General features: G+C 35.7%; 1 protein-coding gene across 3 annotated transcripts in view; it reads right to left on the minus strand.

Moving 5' to 3' along the window:
- The window catches only part of Shprh (SNF2 histone linker PHD RING helicase), a 65,031-nt gene that overhangs the window by 15,445 nt on the left and 36,413 nt on the right, over window positions 1–13,173 (minus strand). For all 3 annotated transcript variants that reach the window (XM_040758233.1, XM_040758234.1, XM_040758235.1), the window contains exons 17-25: window positions 12,650–12,757; window positions 11,304–11,446; window positions 10,177–10,350; window positions 9,838–9,900; window positions 8,695–8,920; window positions 6,952–7,095; window positions 5,272–5,373; window positions 3,915–3,986; window positions 1,349–1,537 (exon numbers count right to left, since the gene is read on the minus strand). In XM_040758233.1, coding sequence (XP_040614167.1) covers window positions 1,349–1,537; window positions 3,915–3,986; window positions 5,272–5,373; window positions 6,952–7,095; window positions 8,695–8,920; window positions 9,838–9,900; window positions 10,177–10,350; window positions 11,304–11,446; window positions 12,650–12,757 — 1,221 coding nt within the window. The remainder of the gene's footprint in view (window positions 1–1,348; window positions 1,538–3,914; window positions 3,987–5,271; window positions 5,374–6,951; window positions 7,096–8,694; window positions 8,921–9,837; window positions 9,901–10,176; window positions 10,351–11,303; window positions 11,447–12,649; window positions 12,758–13,173) is intronic.

A 13,173-nucleotide genomic window follows, 5' to 3' on the forward strand; every position in this document is an offset into this window, starting at 1 on the left:
CCCTTCCCATGTTTGCTAAGCTCCTCATCATTAGATCCTGTCTGCTTAATAGGCATTCCTTCAGAAAAGCTCAGGTTGGCTTTTATTTTATATATTTATTGTAATTATAAAAAATCATTTGAATAATCTCTGTACTTTTGCTGTAACTCAAATTCCTTCCCCACACGCCACCATCAAACTATAAAATCCACGAGAGAAGAGCAACCACGTCGGCCTGGGGCATAGGATGCATCAAATAAGTATGCATGGCTAGGAAGAAAGGAAACTTGTTCCAACTCTGGGATTCTGTTTATCCAACACGCAGAGAACAGTGAGGTTGACACTTCAAAGTTTACTCAAACATCAGGAGGGGAAAAAGCAACTACCAATTCTTTAATTGCATTGTAGGTTTCTTAATAGAAAGAACACTCTAACAAATACCTAATTCTGTCAGTAATTTTAAATTGTCTCCAATTTGACTCAGAACACACATTTCTAAAAAGTAAACGTCAAGAACCCAGAAGGAATTAATGAAGAGTTGTCCTGCTTAAGCATTAACCCTACTATTGTTACTCTGTTCAGCTGGCCCCTAATGCCTATTACATTTAAACACTGATCTGCCTTTTGATCAAGTCTGTTAGAAAAAAGATTTAAAAAGGACGTGTAAGAAAAATAAGTAACAAAAACACCTAAGAAGTCAGCTTTTAGTAAATGTAAATGAACACACTTTGACTTTGAGTAGAGAGTCCAGTGCATCTTGTTTGTATATTGAATTAGTAATGTTTTAAGGTTCTGAATAAAAGACAGTAAAGTTAGGAATATAAGAAGTTTAGCTATATTCTGAAATGTCAGTCCACAGTGTTTTAAAGCACACGGTGTCATTCTTATGATAATCAACTACAGCCAGGAACCCATCCATTTTCCTTTAGTTTAGACTAATTATGAAGAAAGCTTAAAAACAAAACAAAACAAAAAACCAAAATTTCAACAAAAGCTATATATTTAGGTTAAAATAAACTTTTTTTTCAATGCTAAACAGTGAACCCAGGGTCTCTAGGCATGCTATGCAAGCATTCTAGCATTTAGGAACACTCCTAGCCTGGAACTGATTACAGTGAAGAGAAATCCCAGAAAGGAGAGGAAAAGTGCATTCTTTAGCTCTTAGTGGGCATGACTGCAGCCAGCCGTGCTGGTTAGTGTGTGCTGAGCTCTCTCTCACAAGGGAAAGGTGGTGATGAAGCCGAAGCCTCCAGTAGTCTGTACAGTGAACAGTGGTTGATATCCTCACTGTGCCAATTTTCTTTACTGCTTACTTCATCAATACCAACTGCTGTGGCAATGCTTTGACTGTGTTCTTGACCTACTTTACCTTCACAGGGATATCATCCTCTTGGTTTGCTTTCTCCGAGGTAAAGACATAGGAGACGTCTTTGTGTGATGTGGTTTGGCGACAGATAGCACACTTGATGGAGCTTCTATGAGACCCCACACTGTACTGTTCAATTATAATAGAAGTGCATTCATTACAGAAGCAGTGTCCACAGGTCAGCACTGCCCACTGAGAAGAAAACATATGTGACAAGTCTTGGTGAGAATGTGGTCAATGAGGCCTTCCTATCCACAAACCCATAAGCAGAGAGATCACTTACAACTGCAATTCCCAAATATTTCATGTAAGATAGGCTTTCCTATTATTTTTATCTAAGAAAAATACATTTTTATAATTCTCATCTTCACTTACCTTAATTATTCAATCCTTATAAGAAGCTAGTGTTCATGTTTCAGATTTAGGAAAAAACATTACAGATCACTTCTTTAGCACTCTAACAGCAGATAATGAAGAACTGAGAGCAACATCAATTTGTAAACGATACACTCATTGCTTCTCAATTTATTTACAGTTTCAGTTCCTAACACATTTATTTAGAAAATGAGATGAGGTTATGTTTCAGATTTGTTTTGAATGACACAAGAAACGGAACTTTTGTGGAACCCTCGCTGCTCTACAGCAATGGGGTCCTGGGCTCTCAGCTGATTTATACCGAAAAGGCCAGACAATACTTTGAAAGGGACTCAGGAATCTCCTGGGAAAGCAATTCATACTAGAGGCAGAATTGGGATAGATAGCTTGGTTTAAAATAGACCCTAACAAGTAAGTTCATTTTGTTTCAGTTGGGTACCACTTTCCCTATTGCTCCCTAGTCTCATCTTTGCTCTAAAGGGCTTAAATCAGAATTCTCAGACCTGTGTCATACAGATTTGCTTCAACTGCAGCACTATTCAGTATCCTGCAGAACTCAAGTGACACTGGAATTGCAGGATACGTATATGACAGACAGGACTTTTGTGACTCACAGAAATTCAACTGATAAGGTACAGAGCAAGACAGGTCCACCTTCTTTTGTAACAGGAAGAAATTACTGAGTCACCTGAGCAGCAGGATGACAGGACAGTCACTAAATTGGCTCTGAGAACAAATGGCAATATCTCTAACAGTATCAGTAGGGATGTAGGGCACAGAGTCCCTCCAGCATGGGGGCTAGAGTTTCATCACTATTTTTGTAATCCAATTTTTAAGTTCAGGAAACCCTGATAATACTAGAATTGGATAAAATAATGTACATGAAAAAACTTAAAACCTGTTAATAAGACAAAATAAAATTTTAGAGACAACTGAATTTTACTAAAGCTAAAATTTAAAACGATACTATTCTGACCCAGTCCTACTCTACTTTTCTTTTCTTTTTTTTTTTTTTTTTTCGAGACAGGGTTTCTCTGTGGCTTTGGAGGCTATCCTGGAACTAGCTCTTGTAGACCAGGCTGGCCTCGAACTCACAGAGATCCGCCTGCCTCTGCCTCCCAAGTGCTGGGATTAAAGGCGTGCGCCACCAACGCCCGGGCCTACTCTACTTTTCTGTTTCTTTTGGCGCTTAACCTTGAACTCAGGGCCAACTGCATGCTAGGCACACTCACTATCAACTAAACAACTTCCAAGGCCGGACCTCTTACTTAAGAATATAGTTTGTGTTTAAATCAGACATTATTATTATAATAGACTACTATATACACTTTTATTCTGCCACTCAATGTTTAATGTAGTAAGTGTCCTTTTAAGATTTACAAAGTGTCTTTTGAGAATTTTTCTCTGTAAATGTTAGATTAAAAGGTTCTTTATTCTCAATTTATTGATGATCAGAACACAGAAATGATACATTTAACTTTGCTCTTAATTCCACAGAGAAAAATGTATTGTTTAAGAATAGGCTTATCTTTCAAATGTTCTAAAAGTAACTTAAATTCTGGCATTAAGTCAGTAGTAGGACAGAAATGCCAATTCTTGGAGAATAAAATGGTGCCATCCATCCGCAGGCATTTTTACACTAACATGCACAAGTGACTGTGCTTAATTCCTCCAAACCATCTCAAAAAACTCAAACAAACAAAAAATCAAAACCAAACCAAAAAACCACATGTAAATCTGCTAGGAGAAGCTTTCTGTACTTCAAAGCTGGGATCCATCTGAAACTTTACTATTAAGAACTATACCACTATGTCTCTGTACTACCTTTTCCACTAAACTCATGTTGTATTTTGTTTAATTACCAAACACGTTAATGTGGCAAAATTAAGTTACTTGGAAACAATGTTTTGTCTGGAAATACGTTCACAACTATGAATCTTTAATGAAGAAGATAAGATTGTTCTAGGGTTAAGTTTTCACTTAGGAAAAAGGCTGAAGTATTTGTAGTCTTAAGCATGTCAACGAAGCCCTGGCCCTGCCTCTAAGATGAGAACTACATATTCTTTCACAGTCATGAGAAAGCGCATGTGTGTGCATGCACATGAATGAGACACAGAGAAAGACTTGACTAGCTAGAATCCTTATAAACTGTAAAGTGTTTTAGGAACACATGTGATGCTTAGTATAATTTTACCTGTTTTCCCAGCTGTCGAGCACAGATTGGACAAGGCTCTGGATTAATACCTCCTGATGTTTTGTCTTGAGACTATGGGGAAGAAGAAGAATCACAAAACATGTTAGCTATCTCTTTATAACTTGATGCATGCTTTGAAATTTATTTGTACAAGTATGTGCTGCTTATTTCAATCTGAATTATCTAACTAGTGAAATGACCTAATATTTTATGTATTATCTAATACTATTATTTTTATAATTTATTCAGGACACAAAGAAAGGAAATCATCTTTTTTTAAAATTATTCCTTACAGCACTATGGCACTATTTATGATTACAATAGAAAGCAACATTAAAATCAAAATACAAATAGCTAAATCTTTGAAATTTTATTCTCGGACTACATTTTACCATAAAGAAATATGAATTAATAACTGGGACAGTGATACACAACTTTAATCCTAGCACTTGGGAAACAGAAGCAAATGAATCAAGAGTATATATAAGGTAATCTGATGGAGCTCTGACAACATGAGACCATCTATTTCTTTTCTTAAATAGAAGGCTCTATACGTCACAGTAGAAGTGTGCACTTATAATGCAAATGTACTAGTGTGCACTATAATGTATATGTAGAAGTATATACTATAATGCACATGTAGAAGTATGTAACTGGAAAGCAGATATATAATTGATTTGAGACCCCTTTGCCTAAAAATTCTATTAAACTGTAACAGATTTTAAATACTTGCTTAAATTCTCATAAAATTTTCAAGCTTGTCAGCAAGACAGACAAGCTTTAAAGCTAGGTACACATAACATCAAATTGAACAGAAAAATCACTAAAAATTTTCTTTCTGGTTCCACTAATCAAATAGCCAAACATTAAAAACAAAACAAAAACCTTTAACCTTCTAAATAATAATACAAAAATAAAACTATGAACTGTACTTAAACTGGGTAACTATAAAGACAGGCATTTAAAATAAAAGAGTTGAGTAAATAATTTCATCTTAACATTAATTTGTTTTGGATCACATAAAACCTAAAACACAGTGAATTAAAGCAATTCACCATATATTCCTCACAATTATACAGGATACCTGGGTACTTTCTGGGGTGGCTGGACTAACTGACGGGACTGGATGCTCCTGGAGACACAACAGTTCATGACCATGTCTGGTAGGAGGTAGGCAGCTAGGCAGGGGAAGGAGCAGAGGACCTGTAGAGTCATTGTAGGCAAACTAGTTTTGACTCATCTAACACAAACAAAATGCCTGTGCTATTCATTTCAGGACTGATATTTTAAGTGGAAACAATCACTAAAGTGGTTCTTGAAGTACAGTATGAGAAAACAGCATTTAAAAAAGCAATACCTTCTCCAAATTTGTCAGGTAAAGAAGCTGTCCAAGTTTTTTCTGGAGCTGTGATGTAGCAACAGCTTTATCATTTACAAGTTTTATACGATTTTGTTCAACCTAGAAACAAGCAAACAAAAACTTTATTCTCTCTCAAAATACAATTCAAGCGTATTAAACATGCATAATTCTTCTGAATAATGCAAATTTCCTCTCCTATAAAAATCTATTTACACATTAAAATTCAATTTTACAAGATTACTACTGAAAATACTTTCTTTTTTTTTGAGATTTTTCTTTTAATATGCCACTAGATATCTTGATTGCATATTTTCCAAAGTACGTCCAGCACATCTCCCAACCATACAAAAGTTCTCTCTCATCTTTAAATGCAATAGAAGATGCTGGATTATAGTCCCACCCACTGAAATACTTTCAAAGGACTTTTTTTGTTATACAGAAGAAAGAATTCCATGAAGTTCTTTTAAATGGAAGCATTATGATATATAGGAACATTGGATAAAATCAATCTGAATTCTACTTCTGTGCCATTTCTCAGTAACATATGTATGGAATGAAAATAATGACATGACATACTGCTTGTTTAAAGTGGTTTTATGAAATCCAGGAGGAATATCCCTGACCTTTCTTCTTCCCCTACCACAACACATCAGAAAGAAAAGAATTAAATGGATGATTTTCCTTATTATTTCTTTCGTGTGTACTACTATAAATTTAGCCTAAAACACACATTAGAAGAAAAATATCACCATGAATTCATACTTAAGATCATATAATATGCTGGGCAGTGGTGGCACTCGCCTTTAATCCCAGCACTCGGGAGGCAGAGGCAGGCGGATCTCTGTGAGTTCGAGGCCAGCCTGGTCTACAAAGTGAGTTCCAGGACAGCCTCCAAAGCTACAAAGAAACCCTGTCTCGAAAAACCAACCAACCAAACAAACAAACAACAACAAAAAAAAAACCCAAAAAAACAAAAAACTAAGGCTATATAAAATACTTTTGTTTTGGTTGTGAGCCTAGCCTTTAACAGCTGAGCCATCTCTCCATTTCTAAGTGAGGCAGGGGTGGCACACACTTTTAATTCCAACACTTGGGAGGCAGAGGCAAGAGGATCTCGGAGTTCGAGGCCAGCCTACAGAGGGAGTTCCTGGACAGCCAGGGCTATACAAATCAAAAGAAGGAAAAACAAAACAACAACAACAAAAAGAAAAAGCAACCCAACTTCCAAAAGGAACCCAAAATGCCAGGCAATGGTAGCACATGCTTTTAATCCCAGCACTTAGGAGGCAGAGGCAGACGGATTTCTGTGAGTTCAAGGCCAACATGGTGAGAGTGAATTCCAGGCCAGCTTCCAAAGTTACAGAGAAACCCTGTCTTAAAAAACTAAAAACAATTTAAAAAAGTAAAAAATAAATTAAAAGAGTAAGCAAAAATATATTAGATTTGATGACTAGAAAGTATCAAAAAGTAGATGAATATGTAAAGAAAATGTACCCAAACAGTGGACACACTAAGCATGTATCACACACGAATGAAACTGCTCATTTCTGACCTATATAAAGTTTCATACAGCTCATACTTATAGCAGTAACTATTTTTAGATGACATCACTGCTTTGACTTATGTCTCCTGTGCATCTTGGATTTTATTGAGGCCTTTCTTGTGATCTATTCTCACCTCGTGTGGTTCAATAATGTGATGGACAGGTGGGTTTGGCTTTGGTTCCTTGGGATGGCGCACTCTTAGTCGCTCTGTAGCCATTGCAAGTTCATCAACAGCTGACACACGATTTCTCAGAGTCATCCAGTATTCATGAAGTAACTGAAGGGGAAAGATAAAGACAAGAGCAAGACACAGAATTAAAATTCTCCAAAAACACCAAGATACACCTTGAGCAAAAGGCTTTCATTAAATGTTCAAGTAATTCCTTAAGCTAATTCAGGATGAGGACATATGAGAAATAGTGATGACGCTGCTGCAGTTTGCAGGACAGAATACCTAGAGATTTCATGGTGAGACAAAGCTCTACATAAACCGATACTAGATTTATGTATTTGCAACTGTTTTTGCCTTAAAGTATTTTTATATTATATTCACATATTTAAAATAATTTGTATATGTGGTAATGAGATTACAGAAATAAATGACTGAGCATACACCATCGAATTGAAGAGTTAATCAGATTTATTCCTTAGAAACTCTTAGTATCATTATTTCCTTACATTTCTACCTTCAAAGTCAAACAGGCAGTTACTATCATTAATTGATTTATTAATTACTTTCAATTACTATTAATCCCACAATTACTATTAATCATTAGAAAAATACTTAAGTACTTATACAAGTTTTCCAAAAATTTATAAATTTTATATATTTTCATAAGCTTTCTTCACTAATATTTTGAAGTAGAAATTAGTGGTGGATGTAGCAGTAGCTCATTCATTTGTTTTTCATTTATAAAGGAAAAATGCACAAAGATAGAGAGAGGCATGATAAGCACTCATCTAAACACAGGGCACATGGCAAGTCTAGGCTATAGAATACAATATAAGAATGACAAAGCACTGTAAGTACAAATCTTCCTCCATAGTATGCTATAATGAATTGGGTTCATGTGCTTTACATTTATAATAGCAAATACGAGAAACTAATGATTTCAAATTTATGAAAGTATCATTCTCAGTTTATCAAATGTATGAACTGTTATTTTAAATAATATATCATCTGTTATTTGACACCAGATGTTTTATTTTGCCTTAAAATATTACAAAAATAGAGCCAGGCAGTAGTGGCACACGCTTTTAATCCCAGCACTTGGGAGACAGAGGCAGGTGGGTCTCTTTGAGTTATGAGACCAGCTTGGTCTACAAGAGCTAGTTCCAGGACAGGCTCCAAAGTTACACAGGGAAACCCTGTCTTGAAAAACAAAAACAAAACAATTATAAAAATAGTAACTTATGGAAATATAACATTATAACTTAAAAATACTTTGCCTCCCCTTACCTATCTCACCTATGAAGTTCAAAGATAACAAATTTAAAATGAAAATTTATTTCATAATCAAAAAATCCTAAAAGCACATCTCATACATAGTACAATGGAATCAGTAAAGTATAAAACTAAAGACCAACTTATGCTGTATCCATTGCAATGATTTCCAGATTTTTAGCTTGAAAAGTATCTACTATCTTCCCCAATATTCAAAGTTGATACTGATATTTGGTTGTTAGTCCCCATGCAAAACTGAAATAAAGCCATATGCTAGTTTCACAAAACAGCTATTAAGATCTAGTTAGTAAAAGAATGAAACACACAATTAAAGGTTTATGAATATTAGCTCCAAGCGTTAGTTTAATAATTTTTGTTTAGTAATTTATAAAAAAAATTACCAAGTATTATTATACATTATAAGAACTGTACCTTATATTCCTTCTTCCACGCCTCAAAGAGATCCATTGAAACACTTCCTTCATCTACATATTCAACATCGAACCTATGTGATCTTGCAAATGACAATATTGCTTTCATAGATCGCTCTGTCTCACTTATCGCCCACAGGCCCCGGGTAGTAGTAGGTACTCTATCATCCACAAGTCCTTCTTCATCTTCTATCATTTCTTCAAAGATTGCAGTCTGGCCTTTGACTCTGAAAAGATACCAGAACCAAGCAACTCTAACTGACAGTGGGATGCCATCAGGACCAACAGAGTCCTATGACAATTTCACATCAATAAGGCAATACTTGTACATCTTTGAAAAATAACAGCAATTCTGAAAATTGTCTTGTCTTTTTTCTGTTCTGTTTATATTTTTGAGACAGGGTCTCATGTAGTTCAGACTAGCCTCAAATTTACTACATAGCAGAGGCTAGCCTTGAACTCCCAAATCCTTCCTTCAACTTTCAAAGGTTAAGATTACAGGTGTATGCGTTTTGCCTAGAATTTCATGAGCACAATCCATTATAACAATGAAAATAAAAACAACCCAACAACAGACATATAAATAAATAAATCAATCTCATTCTATAAATCACATTATGAGAATTCTGAGCCATCACCATTACCAGTCATTAAAAAACGAAGGCAAAGTAGCAACAGAGTACAGGCCACAATCAGAACACAGAGTTGTCTACATGCTCTAAGTACAGCAATCCCAGCACTAGGACAGGGTCTCTGATGAAGAAAAATAACAAGTGCTACTATTTTCTTAAATAACAGTTATAAAAAATATGTATGTAGGGTAAGTCGTTATCTTCATGTCACAAGCATCAGAGAGGTAATTTGCTCTTGTCAGTGGAGAGGGACTTGAGTTCAAATCTATCAAACTACTGAACTTGGGATCTTATTACTACTCTCAATTACAATAATTACAGACTGTGCCTCATGGATATTTAGGGGTAACTTCTAAAGAAAAAAATGGGCACCTTAAATGCCAAATGGTCATTAAATTGATTTAATACAGGAAAAATATAACAAAGATCCTAACAGAAAATACAGTCACATGATCAGACATTCAAACCTTTAAAATGTTTCCTTTTTCATGGGTAATAATCAGTGAACTTACGTGTTAGAAAATAGCTTTGATTCATACTCTGTGAACAATTCATCAGCTTTACAAAAGACACAGCTGAAAGAGATAATCAGAGAAATATTCACAAATACAACCAGCAATAAGATAATTTCTAAAAAACAGCTTGTATTTATTTTCTTAACTAATAGAAAAAAGAGAACATAGTCGTCAAGCATATAATCCTTGACTTGCTTTATTTTTAAAAATACATCTCTTCATCTGTCTGAATTAAGAGAAAATGGTTCAACTTATGAACAACTATCTCTTGCCTCAGATCAAATGTGTCTTCCTGGAAGACACTGTACCCTGCCTGCATGACTTCCCGTCACCCACCAGTTCAGAGGGAGTCTAACTGGTCGCAGGTGGCAGACAGTTGCAGACTCGATCACATCACGGGATGGAGGTTTCTCCAGCTTCTTCACAGCCTCTCTCACTAGCTTCTGGAACTTATTGAGCTCTTCCATCTGTGTTGTAAGTAAGAACTGAAGACCTCTGCAGTCACGGAACCTTAATCCCATCAGCAGCAGCACATAACACCAAGAGAGTAACAATTCAGTTTCTTGAAAATGTTTGTTAATCACAGTATTAAAGAAACTGTCAAATTCACACTCAGCTGAGACTTCCTTTCAGAATATACCCAACAGTACCTACCAGTACTCAAGGTTTAATAAAATACATTGCCTATTACAAAAAGATACCAAAGAGTTTGATGATTCTATTCGTGGGAACTAAAAAAGAGCATATAGTTTCTTTCAAAGATCAGAACTAACACATACTAAATTTTAAAGGTTGGCTCACTATAGACTGCATCTTTTTTTCTTTTTTTAAAGATTTACTTATTACGTATACAAGTATTCTGTCTGCATGTATGTCCACAGGCCAGAAGAGGGCACCAGATCTCATTACAGATGGCTGCGAGCCACCTTGTGGCTGCTGGGAGTTTAGCCCAGGACTCCTGGAAAAGCAGTCAGTGCTCTTAACCTCTAAGACATCTCTCCAGCTCCCTAGACTGAATCTTCTGACATTCTTTACCTATTTGAAGAGTATACACTACAAGCTAAAAATATTCAGAAGAGAAATGTACACATATTATAAAATGTGCCAGGCAGGCAGAGGCAGGTGGATCTTCGAGTTGGAGGACAGTCTGGTCTATATAAAGAGTTCAGGGCAGGGTTACTTAGAGAGACTGTCTCAAACCAACAAAACAAAAGGAGTAAATACGAAACAACAACAGCAACCAAGAAGGCTCTAAAAGAACATTTCAAATGGTTAACATGAAGAAAAATGTCTCTGTTTTAGACTTAATACCAATATTTTTGTTTGAAATACTCAACAAAACGTGCAAAATCTACATGCTCCTAAGTACATGTTGGGACACTGAGCTGCACTGCACCTCCTCACACTAAATGATCTAAACACTGGTGATTATACAGTGATTCTTTTTTGTACTGTTTTCTTACTTCTCTGACATAGATAGCTTGTCAGTTTGTTGCTTGTAGTTACTGCTTATTTCATTTCGCACCCGCTGAACAAGTTCCTCATCAATGGAAAATTCCATTGCTCTGTGGATTACATTCAGCCACCAAGGAGAATTAGAATGAATCTGGAAAAAAGGTCAAAACTGATCAGTGATACATATATTTAGCATTCACTGAGAAAGGTGATGTGAAAAATATTGATAAGTTCTGTTCTCAAAGGATAATAACATAAATGTGTGTATACCGTATTTATATGTCTACATCACACAGAAAGACACAAATTCTGTATATATTTGGCAAATATCTCTTGTATTCATAACAGGAGAGTTGTTTTTTTAATACTCTGTAAGAATGAGACTTTATATAAAACTGTATCAACGCTGTATTAAAAAGTATTCTACCAAAAAGAAAACTCTGTCCACTTTAAGTGTAAAGGGCAACACACTAAAAAAAAAAAAAAAGATCTAATCAATGAATACTGAGCTGGATTCCACTGAATAAAAACAAAATTAGTAAATAATTAATGAATTAAGTAGTATAACCTGTGGAAGCCCTGATAAAAAATTCTAAGTAGAAGACAACGTATCTGTGTTGTCTCCTCATAGATGCTGCTCTGGTGTTATAATGACACCTAGTGTGTAAGAATGAAACCTGGGATTCTAAATGTGTGGAGAGACATAGCTGAGATCAAAAGGAGATTATAGAAGTCTTTATACTTTCTCCAAGGGACAAACTATTATTTACCCAACATGAAAAGCAATTGACTATAGAGTTTAAAGAAATAAAACTGAACCTTAAAACTCATCTACCTATCTGTCTACTCCAGGAACAGACACTATTAGCTATAAGTGAACTTATTGTGGTGGTTTAAATGAGAATGCCCCCCCCCCCCGGCTTTATGCTTGAATTCTTGGTTTCTCATTGGTAGAAGTATTTGCCAAGGACTAAGAGGTTGAACTCTGTTGGAGGAGGTATGTCACAAGACGAAGGCTCTGAGCTTCAAAAGACTCTGAGCTTCAAAAGAGTCAGTCCATTTCCTGTATACTCTCTTTGTCTCTGCCTCAGGCTTGTGGATCAAGACATAAACTCTCAGTTGCTTTGGCCTCCATGTCTTTGCTCTGCCATCATGGACTCCTTAACCTCTCCCAATTAAACACTCTTTTTCATTAGTCACTTTGGTCATGGTGTTTTGATAAACTGCAGAAAAGTAACTAGGACATCTGTGTTGATATGGGCACTCAACAAGGTGCTCAGACTTCAAAGGAGAACAAAATGTTCAAGATTTCCCCCATGCATAAGCACAAGAAAGAACCCCACACATATAGTACCTTTCTCTGGAGCTCCCTTATGGACTGCTGCACAGGCTGCAAAGCTTGCTGGGCTTCAGCAACCTCTGTGTTACACTTGCTCATGTAGTGCTCTCTAAGCTGCTTGGCCTGTGTGGAAATACAAAGTCAATAGGAACTTGTACTTGAAGGCTTAAACATAATTTACTATGATGTTTCAGTACCAATGTGGTCACTCCATACATTTTAAGTTCCTTGATTTAAACATAAAATCCCATAGTGTAAAAAATAAAATATAATCATTCCAGAAATTTCTAAGATACACAAAGAAAAAGAACAAAACTGGCATGTCTAAGCCACAAAAACTTTAAAATCCTAAAGATTTATCCCTTATAGGATAAAAAAAAGACATTACTATTTCACAAATAAGGCAAGAGATACCTTATAAGATTACTTCTCTGATTCAGTTGTTGCAGTGCCTTTAAGAACAGTTGTAGTTTGAAAATAACTCTTGAGAGTCACAGTAACAAAGGTGTTAGAAACTGAACCTGTTCCTATAAAATTTG

The sequence above is a fragment of the Mesocricetus auratus genome, unplaced genomic scaffold (genome assembly GCF_017639785.1).
Source record: "Mesocricetus auratus isolate SY011 unplaced genomic scaffold, BCM_Maur_2.0 Super-Scaffold_100018, whole genome shotgun sequence".
Lineage (NCBI taxonomy): Eukaryota > Metazoa > Chordata > Mammalia > Rodentia > Cricetidae > Mesocricetus > Mesocricetus auratus.